This window comes from Epinephelus fuscoguttatus, linkage group LG1 (genome assembly GCF_011397635.1).
Source record: "Epinephelus fuscoguttatus linkage group LG1, E.fuscoguttatus.final_Chr_v1".
NCBI classification, from domain to species: Eukaryota; Metazoa; Chordata; class Actinopteri; order Perciformes; family Serranidae; genus Epinephelus; species Epinephelus fuscoguttatus.
Window position 1 is genome coordinate 18,775,669 of NC_064752.1, and position 14,983 is coordinate 18,790,651.

General features: G+C 41.6%; 1 protein-coding gene across 6 annotated transcripts in view; it reads right to left on the reverse strand.

Annotated features, from left to right (window-relative positions):
- Window positions 1-227: 227 nt before the first annotated feature.
- The window catches only part of LOC125894353 (rho GTPase-activating protein 40), a 30,505-nt gene continuing 15,749 nt past the window's right edge, over window positions 228-14,983 (reverse strand). For all 6 annotated transcript variants that reach the window (XM_049585971.1, XM_049586140.1, XM_049585799.1 and 3 more), the window contains 11 exons: window positions 14,724-14,872; window positions 13,750-13,915; window positions 13,079-13,170; window positions 11,557-11,634; window positions 9,376-9,535; window positions 8,472-8,554; window positions 5,666-5,872; window positions 5,126-5,269; window positions 4,738-4,889; window positions 4,494-4,549; window positions 228-3,783 (listed from right to left, as the gene is read on the reverse strand). In XM_049585971.1, the coding sequence (XP_049441928.1) occupies window positions 3,677-3,783; window positions 4,494-4,549; window positions 4,738-4,889; window positions 5,126-5,269; window positions 5,666-5,872; window positions 8,472-8,554; window positions 9,376-9,535; window positions 11,557-11,634; window positions 13,079-13,170; window positions 13,750-13,915; window positions 14,724-14,872 (1,394 nt within the window). In that variant the 3' untranslated portion in view covers window positions 228-3,676. The remainder of the gene's footprint in view (window positions 3,784-4,493; window positions 4,550-4,737; window positions 4,890-5,125; window positions 5,270-5,665; window positions 5,873-8,471; window positions 8,555-9,375; window positions 9,536-11,556; window positions 11,635-13,078; window positions 13,171-13,749; window positions 13,916-14,723; window positions 14,873-14,983) is intronic.

The window sequence follows — 14,983 nt, forward strand, 5'->3', positions numbered from 1 at the left end:
CAGCGCCAGCCTCTTCACCCGCACACATTACAAGGTTAATCTCTCCATTGATTACAGCAGCAGAATAAAACCAATACTTCACTGCACATTTTCTCTGTTTTCACATGCGTGTATGTTTGCTGCTTTCTGTGACGCCGTCGCAGATCCACGAGGATGATGAACGATCGTTGATAGCATCTCTCCACCGCAGCCATTACCCCATATTGAAAAAAATAAATCATGTTCAGCACATTAGATTCACATTTATTGACAAAAACGTTTTTCAAAAGTTTTTGTTTCTACAGCAAAGACTATTTTCACAGAAAGTATTAAAAACAATGTGTAAAGGGCATAAATATACATTCTGACGTCTGCTCGCCGACGTCTACAATCTTCACCGAACACTGATGAAGACAATAAAAAGGTCCACAACCACGCTTTGATCATGACAAACACACGTTCCTGTAACTGTCCATCGTTTCGTCTCCCTGGGTGATTACATAGATAACACTGTACCCCCAAAGGAAACTGCATCTTTTCCTCTCACACACAAACACATTCACATATGTACAAACAGAAAACTGGTGTAATGTGTGTGAACTTGTGTCCCCCCATTTTGGTGACTCCACATCATGTTGTGTGTTTACACAATACGCGTCCGTGTGCCGGGCTCCTCGGGGTGTTTGGCCCCACACTGCTTGCCCTCTGGGATGCTGCTTCAGAGGTGACCTAGTTCTCCTGATTGTCAGCAGAAGGCGGTTTCATCAGCTCGCTTTGTGCCGAGGCACTGAACTGTGCCTGGGACCCTGGGACAGGCCAATTGGACTTGTGTAATGAAGCTCATCATACACATGCATGCACACACACACACACACACACACACACTGCTGCTGTCGTCAGGTCCAGGGCAGCAGAATTTATAACAGCATTTATTACCTTCTCCTTTATCAAAGAAATGTGATTCCTCTGCGTGTTTCTGATGCATGCACCGCACCGCCATTATGGTCCATTACTGGGAGGTGACAGAGATGGAGCAGAGGGTGGTGATAGATGTCGGTGCCGGGGCCGACTGTCATTACTCCATCTATTGAGCGGAGAGTGGCGAGACACTTCCCACAAAATGGCCGCGGAGCCCCAACATGGCTCCGGCAGCGAGGAGTAAATGATTCACATCTGACGATGGGCACAAAATGTTAACCACATTCATTTGCTGCGTGTGTGTGTTCAGAATACCTCGAGTGGCGACACAATCAAAACAGTCCGACTGCACCGGTGCCTCTTCACAGCAGAGTGTGTGAGTGAATATTTACACATGACATCTATCTCACTGCACTGTTCAGGACGTCAACAGATCCGTCAGAAACTCGGCATCGAGAATTATGTACAAGAACACTGCAAATTCCCACACTGAGCATGGGTGACTTCACACAACATACTGTTACACTGAGCGCGGCAACTCCACGTGATCCTACAGTCTCTCTAGCCTACACAATACTCATCAAATACAGAAGCAACAATGGCGTTACATTCATATAAATAACAATTATCCCAGTAAACCCCCAAGAGTCACTGCAGCACTTTCGGCTCGATTCATGCGTTTAAAAATGAGACCTGAAGACCAGCTTCACTGTGTGTCCGTAACAACTCCCTTTAGAGGTGCAATAACTGTCCTTGAGGTTGTGACACCAAATCCCTTGGTATCAAAAGAAAAAAGGAAAGTCTCTTTGAGCTTCTGTACAGGTCAGGGGTCCTTGGAAGTCCACGGATTTTTTATAAGGCCCAGGAGATTGCAGGGTTTCACAGATAAGAAGATGTCAGTTCGTCCGGGTCTCTTTCCCTCTTTGAATGGCACAGACAAAGGACGGAGGCGATACAGAAAAGACAGAGCTCTCCTTCTTTGTTTAGTTTGTGATCAAAATGTCTGAGATGGGAAACGGTCAGCGGAGAGACAAAAGCAGATGAGTGGATGAGTGAGAGTCAGTTGATTAACTGATTGATCAGACTGTAACTGTGTTTACAGAGAGCCGAAGTCCTGCTCTGTTTCTAGGCCGGCCTCTGATCCACTGGCTTTCAGTTTTCAATGCTTTTTCTTGATTTTAATCATCAGTGATTACATGACATGATACTGGAGTTTTCTGTCCATATTCTTAGATAAATGGGTACCTGTGGCAGCCATTTTGTTTAACGCATTTAAGTGATCTGTTTTGGCTTTCTCCAGCAACTTGATTTATTTAATGTCATGTTAACGGGAAACCTGATTTCTGGTAGCGGGATTAGACCTACACCTAAATTCCCCACAAAGCTGTTGTGGAGATCTAGAAATCTCCACAACAGCTACTAAACAGACTTCATGGTGACAATTTTCAGTCTCAAAATAAACATCGTTTCCCCTTGTATAAAACAACTTTTAAAATGTACTGTACAGTACAGGTTTAGACACCAGATTATAGCCTAGAATATGGTCGCAGAGCTCCTGTATCATGCATCAGCTTCTTACAGAACACTGACTACTTTTACATGCACACAATAATCCTACTTTTGCCCTTATTCTGAAAAAGACGATACTCCTACTGAGCTGTTTACGTGGAAAATGACAGTGAATGCAGCTGCATACTTTGATTAATGTGCCATAACGTGTCGTTTTTCACGATGAATAAAAGTGGAACCACTTGTCTCATTTTCTCCCTTTGCTACAAAATGTTTTCAAAGTTTTCCACTGGTGGCCATGTGAACACAGCCATCCTCTGTCATTCTTTCAACAACCTTCTCGAAAAGGTCAGTGTTGCGATATTTGCACCAATCTAAAAAGTCTTTTATAATGTTTAAAAGCAGGTGTGTTTCTCCTTCCGACTAGAAATGAGGGATTTTCTTTTGGGCATGCATCTCTAACCCCTGCCTTGCAAACTGTTGGTGTGTCAGTTTGTGTATAACGCACAGAGCTGACCATAAACAGGCAAGAGGCCGAGTGTAAACTGCAGTAAAAAGCCCAGCTGAGATGCTTATTAAGAAAATGCCACAATCAGAAGAAGGCCTAACTCTGAAAATATGCTGTTTACATGACCTGTATCAGCTTCAGAATATCATCATATTCTGAATAAAAGCGGAATATTACTGTTCATGTAAATGTAGTCACTGATGAATGAAACCCGCGATATGAAAACACACTGTCTGTCTGGCCTGAGGAGGGGGCGGGACCTCGGCTCTCTGTAGCCAGAGGTGCTCTGCATCCCCATCTGCTTGCTCATAGTTGGAGATGATTGCTTGAAAGAAAAGATGGCGAACCAAACTGCCCTGCCGCTCTCTCTCCCTCTTTTCTCTGTCGGAAGTAATGAGTCACGTCAGCCGCTTTCTGCTCGTGGCATCGCAGCCCCGCCGGTAACGCAGGAGAGGAGTGATGGAGTGAAAGGAGGAGGAAAAAGAGGAGAAAGACAGAGAGAGGAAAGGTAGAGGGGAAAAAGAGAAGGAGGGCAAAGTGTGTTCATCTGATCATAGACAGTTTTTAAGCTCTGCTCCTGGCAGATTCTCCATCTATCTGTTCCTGCATCCTCCATCTGTCCATCTGTCTCCTTCTCCCTTGTTGATCCGAGGATGAAAAGGACGAGAAGAAGAGAGGGCTGCACGGATTTGATCTTTTTTTTTTCAGGCTCTGCCTTTGTCCTTCTTGGGCAACCTGTTCCCCGATCTGTTCGTCCATCTTTCACAGCCCTCTGCTGCCGTTGGGTTTCAGCTTGATGACCCACTCCCCTCCTGAGTTACTGTTGTACAAATCCAGAAGGTGTGTGTCGGGGTCCAGACAGTGCTCACCTGCAGAGATCACACACATGAAAATATGAGACACTCTCATTGTTGTAATTTTAAATATATAAATAAATGTAGGGTTGATTTAAAATATCAATAAGTCTGCAACTAAATGCTGTAATAATGTGAATTATTATCTTTAATTGTTGACTGTTTTGACCTATTTAATGTATGAAAATTGTGAAAAATGCCCAGTTTCTCAGAGTCTAAATTGATATTTAGTCTAAAGTTGTATAAAACAGAGAAAAGCAGCAAATATTTCTGACTGAAAAGGTATAATTTCAGATGTTTGGGGGATTTTTTTTGAAAAATGACTTAAACGATTAATGAATTATCAAAATAGTATCTGATCATTTTATTATTTTTTTTCAATTAATAGTCCATTTTTCTTCTTCGATTTCTTTCAAAACAGTGATCATAAATCACTACTCTCAGTTACGTGTAGATTCACAAGTTTCACATCACAAGGCCGAACTGACTGAACAAGTTTGTCTCCTCACTCTTCACTGTGTCAGCTCTCCTGTGAGCACACAGACATGTGTGTAATAAGCATTTGTCTGCTCTGATAACTGCAGATGCACTGCTCTTGTCTCTTTGGCGCTCGCACAGTTCATTATATAAGACCTCGCTACCCTCATCAGCTCAATGAGCAGAAAGACATGCAAATGTCAGAGCTGCTCCGACCACAGAGAACGCCGCAGCCACTTCCAACTTACCAATGTTCCCTCCCACTTCGTACAGGGCGCAGTCCGGATATGCCACGGCGCCGTTTCTGTTGAGAGACATACAACACTTATGTAGCATCCTTTGTTTCATTAAGATGGATGAAGCACTTTATTATTCATCAGGTGACACCATCACTACTGCTAGAAAAAAAAGCTTAAAGTTAACTGTTAACGTTATGTAACAGAATTAAAGTCAAGAGTTATCCGCCTTTACAGTCATCATTTAAACTCGTACCTTCGCATTTTGCCCTTTCCATTGTCGGGGCTGCGGAGGGACTGGCGCTGAAACTGTGCGAGCAGGTCTGAGGCTCTGGAGTTGATGTTGAGCTGGTACTCCATGGTGCCGCTCACCAGATCCCCGACCTGGATCTTCACTGTACGACACAACTGCAGGGCAAGAAACAAAAGAGAGTTAAAGAACATTTATCACCGTATTAACTTTGGATTAAAACAATGACGTTTCCCCGCAAAACACTTTGTTGCATGCAGCTAAAACATTAATACAGTTTTATACCAGTTTGTGAGGAGCTTTTTGTGGACGATGAGATCACCAGGAACAAATAAATCGACACAAGGCTTTGTGAGTATTAACATAAATAAAGGGTTGTTAACCAGCTCCTCACCTCTGAGGTGTTTTTATCAGGTTTGTCGCGGCTGTCTGTGTGGATCTTCCTCAGCAGGTTCTTGATGCGGCGATCGTAAAACTGGTAACGCCGGTTGCTATTCTCGTTCAGCTTACGCACCTGGCTCATGAGGAAGTTTGGGATCTGAGGAGGAAAAGGAACATGACTCAAGATCTGTGATTTTCATGCCATGAAATATGCACACAGTTCTTATCATAGGATCAAACTACTTGGTTTTGTAGAAAAACAACCAACAATTAACCATTTATTACAAAATTTGTACTAAAATGCTTCTTTGAAAGTCAAGAGTTCAGCTACATTTAATGACAGCTTTGTCTGATATTAGGTTTCCAATTTACTATGTGACAACAGGGATAAGAAATAGAAGTTTCTGTTATGAGTGTTGTTTAATTACTCTTTATTAAAGGCATACATCACCCACAAAATGATCATTTGCATCTTTACTCCTCCCCCAGTGTTACATCAAATGTTTCTGCAGTAAAAGGTTGAACATGTGGGTGAATGTGTAGGCGGTCCTACCGTCCAGAGCAGGTCCTGGTAGCGGATGAGGAGCCTCATGACATCAGCTGCCTTCTCCGCATGTCCTTTCTCTGCCCCCTCAGTCAGTCTGCTGGGGACGGCCTTATGCAGGAAGAGGTTGGGAGCCATGATGGTTGCTACGGCCCACAGGTTCATCCTGTTCTTCTTCTCCCTGGAAACCACCTTACTGAGGAACTCGAGGAGCGCCTGGCGAACACACAGATGGATACAGGTATGTGAATTTTAAAGGCATTCAGCAGTACTGGAAAAGATTTTTTTCTGTCAATTTACATGTAACATGGCGGCAGAACATTCCAGTTTTTGCAGAGTTGACAGACACTCGCTCATTTTTAGCTGAACAATGTTTGAATGTTGAGAGGCCACTTACACTGAGGCACAAAATGGAGTAAAGTGAATTATCACAGTGACTGAATCATCTGCAACACCTCGACTGAGAAGTATGTTAATGCACAGTAAGTTTCAGCTGCCTCCACTGGAGTCAGAGTAATTAGTTCAGGTGGGTTTTATGCTCCTGGATGCTATAAGCGGAGCTGACTGCACACTGGTGTCACTGAAAGTGAGTCATGGTTAATGCAAGCCGTTACATAACAGAGCAGAGAGTTTATAATGTGGATTAGGAGCAGAACAATATAGTAATGCGTTACGAAACGGTGCTTCGGTGTGTCGAGTTACATAAAAGTGTAAATTGAGATGAGTTTCTGACAACCTTAAAGATACTATGATGGATGTTCCTACAAAACAATGTATGGACTCATACAGAAGTAATCCCACTCAATCATCTCTTAAGATCCACTAGAAGTGTGTGGTGATGTATTTTTATATAGAAAACTCTGCTCCGGTTTGATCCCGGGTATAGGAGCCCTTCTGTGTGGAGTTTGCATGTTCTCCCCGTGTCAGCATGGGTTCTCTCTGGGCACTCTGGCTTCCTCCCACAGTCCAAAGACATGCAGACTGGGGACTAGGTTAATTGATAACTCTAAATTGTCCGTAGGTGTGAATGGTTGTTTGTCTCTAGGTTTGGTTGTTTGTCCAGGGTGTACCCTGCCTCTCGCCTGATGTCAGCTGGGATAGGCTCCAGCCCCCCCGCAACCCTCAAGAGGATGAAGCGGTTAGAAGATGAATGAATGAATGAATGAATAAAACTCTGCTCCATGACTGTTTACTTCTTATTCTGCTGTGGTCAGGACGATCCTCAGCACAGCGCGCAGGTGAGGTCAGGACTTTATAGAAAGGTAGCGACCAACTGCCAAATTGTGAGCAGCATGCATTCAAGAGGAAGCTACAAAAACTGCAGACACAGCATATATATTGGGGGACATTTATGGATTCTGTAAAATCCCAGTGATGCTTTCAACACCTGGAGATCAAATATTTTTCAAAACTTGACTCTTTTATTTTGGAAGGTAATTTTAAAACTATATTGTGCCTGGAGATCAAGTGTGTGCAGGGTGGAGGAAGTATCCAGATCTCTTACTTAAGTAAAAGCAGCAATACTACACAGTAAAAATGCTAATTAAATTGTTAATTAAGTAAAAGTTTACATTAGGTGTTAGTGCCAGTTAATTAGGAACACTCAGCTGAAACTAATGCAGTGTAAAACTCCAGCCTTGCCATTAATCTTAGCTTAATATACTGTGTGTTCATTTTTGAGGCTGCAGTTTGTTGTGCTGCTGAATTGTTTATTATTCTGACCACCTCACTTTAATCAGTGAGGCTAGGCTAAAGAACAGAAACACCTTTGTGTTTAATCCAATACGGTTCAAGCGCACCACAAAATACATCCTCATCAAACAATTTAATCACCACCTCTCTTTAACTGGGGATTTATCGCTGGACTGTTGTGTTAGACTGCATTAGTTTTCACTAGGTGTACCTAATAAACTGGCAACTGAGTGTATTATTTAATCAAGTTATTATTACTCATGCATTAATGTGCAAAGGAGCATTTTGCTGGTGCAGTTTGTGAAGCTCAAGCTGATTTTGAATATTTTATATATTGCTGGTTAGTGAAAGGAATACTTCAGCCACAAAATGATTTTAAATAGCAAGTTTTTAGGGAAATACGCGTGTTTGGGAAGTACTGAGCACACAACTGGATCAATGATATTTGGATTATACTGCGCAAGTTGTATGAGACTTTGTAACCAGATGTTTTAAAACCATTTTGTTGCTGTTTACTGTGTCCCCATCAACAATAAATCGATATGTCCGCTGTTTTCTCGTGGAGTGTTACTTTAAATCTACAACAATGCAGCATATCTTCAGAGCTCATCATCTGTTTTCTGTGTAAAATATTAATTTGTAAGGGAACTACTGCTGGGAAATGAATGTCAGGGAGTCAAAGGGCAATATTTCCCTCTGACATGATGTGGCGTAGAAGCATCAAGAGCCATGACAAATGGAAATACTCAAGTAAAGTACAAGTACGTCAAAGCTGTGCCCACTGTAAGCACAGTACTAAGAACACATGTATGTAAGGACCTGGAAGGATCATTGTTGAAACAAAAAGTGTGGCGAAAGCAGATTTTTGCAGAGCATGTTTCTTTTAATATGACAGAAGAATGTGGTGTCATGTTTATGTGACGTTTTACAAATCAGGCCACAAATCTGATTATTTGAATTCACACAAACACAGAGAATCAAGTAAAAGAATATCAGTGTGTTCAGTCGGTGCTGAGATCTCTTGATCTCAGAGCGTGACGACTATTTTTGTCTCTACTTCATGAAGTGCATTGTTGAAGAATATTCGAGGTGCTGTGAAGTGTGTGTGTGTGTGTGTGTATACCTTCAGTGTGTTCCTGTTGGGCTCAGGCAGCAGCAGGATGAGCAGGTTCAACATGTGAAGTTTCTGCCTCAGCTCCGTGATGTCTGAAGGAGGAGGGAGCAAAGGTAAGACAGGTTTAACTAACACACACACACACACACACACACACACACACACACACACACACACACACACTCACACCCTCTTCATTTCCTCTGCATTTGGCTGAGAGTAATGGGATACCTAAAGATTAATGACATTGTGACAGACAGTCATTAGGTTTGTTAGCTTATGTCTCTGTGGTCACACGTCATTTATCACTTTGCACTGATCCTCCTCACAAACTGCACATCAGTGAGTCATCAATCAGATCGTATTAATATCAGTGCGTTCTTTTATTAAGGTGAGACTAATGTGAAAATAGCAGATCTTTTACAGCTGCTTTGTCACAGTGCACAGACACCTCTTGAGAGGCTATCAACTTGTTCATCTTAATGTTGGTTTTCTCAGCCGGAGCAGAAAGAAGGAAGCATCATGGTGAAGAGACTCAGGTAATTATGATGTGAACCCTGCTGAGCTGTCTGCAAAAGTGGGCAGCAGATTGCTGAAGTCTTGTAGAGAGATTATTGTGTGTGCCTGATTTATACTGTAAAAATGCAACTTGTCAGATAAGAGAACACATTCACAGTGAGTCACTTCACAAACACACCCCGCTGCTGATATACTGCATGATCTACAGCTCTGGTTATGGTGTAACTGTAACAGAGGAGCAGTGTACTTTGTGATGAGTCCTCAAACTCAAAGATCTTAAATCAAACAACAGACATTTGTCTTGTATCTATGGAGAGCAGCCTCACCCAAATGAACGTGATGTCAGAATGTTTATACTTTCTGTTTAACGAGACTTAAAATGCTGCACACTGACCTCTGACGGCGCTGAAGGTGTTGAGGTACTCTGCGGTGAGAAGAGGAGCGGGAAGTTCCCTGATGAACTTCTTGAGCAGCGCGGCGGCGTCGTTGGGACTCACGTCGTCCCAGCAGACTTGCCCTGAGTAGAAGTTGGTCTCCAAGTTCTGCTGCAGCTGCTGCAGGTGGAAAACAATGAGACGGTTTCAGAACAGCATGAACACAAATGAACTGTCAGTGTCTCCCGTTCGTAGGCTCAGTCACTGGTATTTGATCATTTATAAAGCCATTGTACTTTGATTGAACAGAGATCTGACTGTAGCTACAGTCTGAGATCTAAAGACTTAGTTTTGTTGTCTGTTCCTGGTGCACTGACCGAGCTGGGAAGGAAAGCTTTTATGTGCTTAGCTCCTCTCACTGAGGATAACCTTCAGAAAGAGTTGAAACTACGTGAATGGGTTTCTCTGTCTGACATTAAAGCTCTCATAAGCACAAGGATGAATGAGTCGTCTTGTTATTGTGTGTAGGTGCTCTGATATTTCTACATGTTACTGTGTATCTTTAATGTTTTTTATTGTGGCTGTAACTTTCTGTGTGCTGCTGTGTCGGCCAGGTCTCACTTGTAAAGGAGATTGTTGATCTCAATGGGACTTACCTGGTTAAATATGTGATAAATAAAGTAAATAAATAAAAAATGCATACAAAAAGAGCAATTACAGTTAATGGATTTTGTGAAGGCAACTAGACGGCGCTGGGGGAGGGAGACAAAGCTTGAGTTTGAAGAAACGAAAATAATTTAACAGCCATTTACACTATATTTTCATGTGTATTATAAACATTATATGAATATTTCATGGTAATTGTATATACCAGTGTAGCACTAAACCCCTAGTTTTAACACTAAGTCCCAGACTCAAAAATATCAGTTAATTAATTCAACAATTATCAGTTATTTTATTTTCAGTACTTTTTTGAACAGTTTTTGTGTGAAATGCGTCTGATCAGTCAAGACTGTTAAATATTGTTTTTCTATATAACATATATAAAGTTTCCGGTGTTTGTAAATGTTGAATTTTTAAGTGACAATGATGGTGATGTACAACGAGACAGAGAGTCGTTTGTCACTCACAGACGCGACATGGCTCTAAAGCAGCTATTTAAAACTCATTAGTATCAAATTAACTCTTCAGACTGTGGATGTTACAAACACATGAGGTCACAACTAATTACCTGTCACTGTTATCAGTCTATATTTGTGCCTCAGGCGTATATATATATATATATATATATATATATATATATATATACACACACACACACACACACTATTGTCTTGTGCTACTGATTCTTATTTTACAGCTTGTTGCTAATAGAGGCGGCCATCTTATGTTTTATTAACATACTAAAATGAGTCAGGGAGGATTTTGAGCTTTGGATTAACAGATTTTTGTTGATTCCTGCTTCTACCTGTTAATCTAAAATCAGGGAGAAAGTATGTTGTGCTCTGCTTAAATGGCAGAATATGCTGAGGGTGGAAGATCCTTCATGAGCTTGGGACAGGTGAGAAGAGACAGATATGTCACAAGTGACTGTTTAACTTTTATCAAGTATGTAACATTCACAAACATTTCTATATCTGAATTTTATTTATTAAAAATGTTTTAGAAAAAACAAGAAATACAATCACAATGGAGTGATATTTTAGTCGGCTAAAATCATCATAAAGTAAAGATAAAAAATGTATGTCAAATTTTTATGTGTAGTTAATTCTCTCTAAATGATCTTTGTCATCAGATCCATGATCTGGTGCATGATCATCTCTCCCTGCAATCTGTACTGATTTTGCTAAATGGCGCCCTCTTCTGTCTGCTTCAGTTTAACTGATTCAACATCTACTATGCACGTGCTGAATTAAAACAGTATCAGAAGGTGAATCTGGCAGAAACAAACATTATTGATTTTGTCTCATTGGACTTTTCTAAATGTCAACTTTAGTTAAACTCAGTGTTTGATTTTCTTCACTGCTGTTCAGACACTTCTGACATTTCACAGTGTCAATATTTTCACTGCCCTTTAGGTCATTAAACATATTTCATTCGTTGCTTTAAACATTAAATTACAAAAAGGGCATGTTGTATAATGAAGGATTTTGGTGCCAGCTTTGTGTGACAGACATGATGTGTGGATCCAAATATTCTACCTTGATTCTGGACTGAGATCCTGGAACCCGCAGGATCCCCTCAGAATCGACTCCTTTCTTCTCCAAAAACGACAACAACTGCAGAGAGAGAGAGAGAAAGAGAAAGGACAGAGAGACATTAGCAGCGACTCAAGCACCAGCAGATAAGAATCTCTTGCTCACCTCTGCTGGCTATTCTCAGTAACTGCTGCTACATACAGGGTGTGGTCAAAGCATTTCACATTCGGAGGACACTGAGGTTGTTTCATGTGCTTCTCTCTGAAGATGCAGTTTGTAATTCAACAAAGGCAAAAATGTGCCCAACATGTTGAGCAAAATGTGGTCAAAGAGATGCAAACAGTTGGGAGAGCAGCAGATCTGATGTATTAAAGCCACATTCAAAAACTCTAATGACTTCAGACGCTGTTCAGATTATTGGCCTAATTATCACATCAAACCCACATGAACCCCTTTTTCCCATCAAAATTAGCATGTACATGTGGGTTTTTTAAAGCAGGAAAGCCCTGTTTAAACCAAACACTTTCGGTATGGTACCTTTGGAACCAAAACGAACCCTTCGGACATGGTACCTTGACCCTAGTCCACTTAGCGTTTCCACTGCAAATAGTACTCTTGAATGTGGGCAGGGTTGTTTTCACTCACTGCTCCGTCCAGCACTCACTGCATTTCTTCATCACCGTTGACAAAGTGAGTGAATTAAGTTATTTGTTCTCAGACTCCAGCTGCTTCAAGAGGCAGCAAAACATCCTTTCATTTTATAGTTACAGTTTACTAGTAAAACTCTCCACAGTATGAACAGTGGTTACATGAGGCTCAAAACCAACTGACCAATCAGACTGCAGTGTTCACAGCTCCACCTTTTAGTACAAGATCTATGTGCTAGGTACCCCAACAGAGGGGGGGCCAAAAATGGGGACAGTACGGAACGGTTCCATCAGTACCATCCACAACTTTTCACAGTGGAAACGGAATAAGAATGTACCGAACTGAACTGTACCATACTGCTCGGTGGAAATGGGGCTACAGGCTCCTTTCCCATGGCCAGCTGACGGGTGAGCCTTTCTTTTCCTAATATGTCATGTTTGATGTCACGAATGTGGTGGAAAACAGGGTCAGTAAACAGCAGAAAGCAGCATGGAGGCCAGTGAAAATGTTATGGTGGTTACTTCTAGTTTAAATCTCTCACATCTTAGAAGTTACTGAGGGTCGCACCGGAAAAGTGGCAGAAGCGAGTGTGTCCACACGGGCGTCATGTTCCCATCACTGCCGATAAGTACCCATGACCACTGCAGAGTAATTTGCCCCAGGACTGAATGCTGATTGTTACATTTCCCACTAAAGACAACAGCCAGATGTTTGTGGGGGTTTTTTGTTGAGTGGGAAAGGGGCTATACAGCAAAGATATCTGTTTGATATCTGACACAGCTGAATTCATATAAAAACATTTAGAATACCTTCTTCATGCTTGTCTTTATTAGTTTTTTTTTAGGTCACTTTTCACAGATGTATTTCAGGTTCTTACCGCCTGCAGGAAGAGAGGAGTCGAGGTGTTGGGCTTGATTTTCTGATCGCTCTCCAGCAGCGTAGCCAGCGGCACACCGTAGAGGGGACTCTCTGTCAAAGACATAACATGTCATGCTATTATTCTCTGCCTTACATCGTGTAACGTACAAGTTGCATAAGGGAGACATTTTCCTGTGTGTGTGTGTGGGTGTGTGTGTAGCCTACACCCATACTGCCACGTCATAGCTGGAGTATTTCTGTGTATATGAGCATGCCGACATAGTGCAGTAATTATAGTGTGTCAAACTGGCAAACCAAAAAAATGGCTGATTGATGTATCACTAAAGACTATGTCGCAATAGTTTAGTTTAGAGTGACAAGTACTATGTAAAGTATTTAGAAAAGAGGCAGGAGCATATTTAGATTTAAATTCCAGGCTGCATGGAGACATGAGGAAGTCTCTGCAGACATCAGAAAGCGGACAGTCAGTCAGATGCCAGTTTGAGTCACTGTTTTCTTTTTAATTTGATCGGCTGAGACAAAGTTTGAGAACAGACAAAAAATAAACACTGCACATAGTTAAAATGTTATTGTCTGAAAAAGTAAATACAAGTCCCCTACATTATGCCTATTTCCTTGTATGTGTTTTTGTAAAGTTCACTTCCCTTTGTGTGGCGAGTGCTGCCATACCTGGGACTTTCCTTTTGCCCATTTTGTGCCTTTTGACCTCCAGCTCTAAAAGGTCGCATAGCGCCGTCATGTCGATGAGAGCCAACTGACGCACCTTCTTCATGTCAGAGTGGGAGAGATCCTGAATACGAGTCACTCCTAAACGGCACTTTGGGCAGATGACCCGCTGAGAAGGTGAGAGATGACAAGTGGAGGGTTACAAATAAAGGAGAGACAGTAAAGGAAGAGAAAATAAGATAAAGAACAAGGTGAAGAGAAGAGGAAAAGAAAATTGCAGCACTTTATATCATTCCCTTGATTAACACTCTTTAAGTAAATGTGGCAATGGTATCCATGCATGTATAATTAACTCATTTATAAACCACTAATTCTTCCCCACTGCTGCTGAAGGAACCTATTTAGCCTGAAACAGCAAAATAAATCTGCTGGACTCTGTGACACAACAACTCTTCTTTTGTTTGGAGCTAATTCCCTCGTTCCTTTATTGTGCGTAACCCTGTTATCTAACCAGCAGCGAGGCCGATTAGAATTGGCTTACAATAATATTTTGTGTGTGTGTTAACAGGTTTACATGAAAATGACCCAAAATATTTGGGAATGAACTGTGCTGTGATTTCTGTGAAAGGTTTGGTGAAAATGTCAAGAGCCCAAACGCCCTAAATTACTGAGGAGTAATTATTCATCATGTATGTACCTCACCTTCCCAAAAGTTATGTGATCATCTTTATGTCCTGTGTTTTGTAAATACATTTCAAATCTACTTTCACACCCACAAAGAGGAATGAATGTAGGAAATACATGCACTGAAACTCATGCCAGTATTTCCCTTTAATATCGCATTTGCAAATTGTCTTCCCATTTCATGAACTCACTGGGACGTTTATAAAGTTCCCCATTTAAAATAACACATTAAAAGTTTCCCCCGTTTTCCTGAAGGCAGCGGGACCCACAGTCACAAGTGTTTTGGTGCTTACAGGCAGGGTGCCATCCTCTTTTCTGCGCTGGCTGTTGTTCTGCGGCAGTTTGGCCTGTTTGAGGAAGATGACGGCCTGTTCGCAGTAAGCCACGTCGGTGATGAAGAATTCCTCTTTGGGAGCGCCTCGCTGATGCTCTGGCGTCACAGCTGAGCAGGAAACAAACACAAACACACACACACACAAATGCCAATCTGTTAGATCACTAGAGGAAGTCAACTGTAGGGAAGTTGTGAAAAATAAAATCTGATTTCATGTGA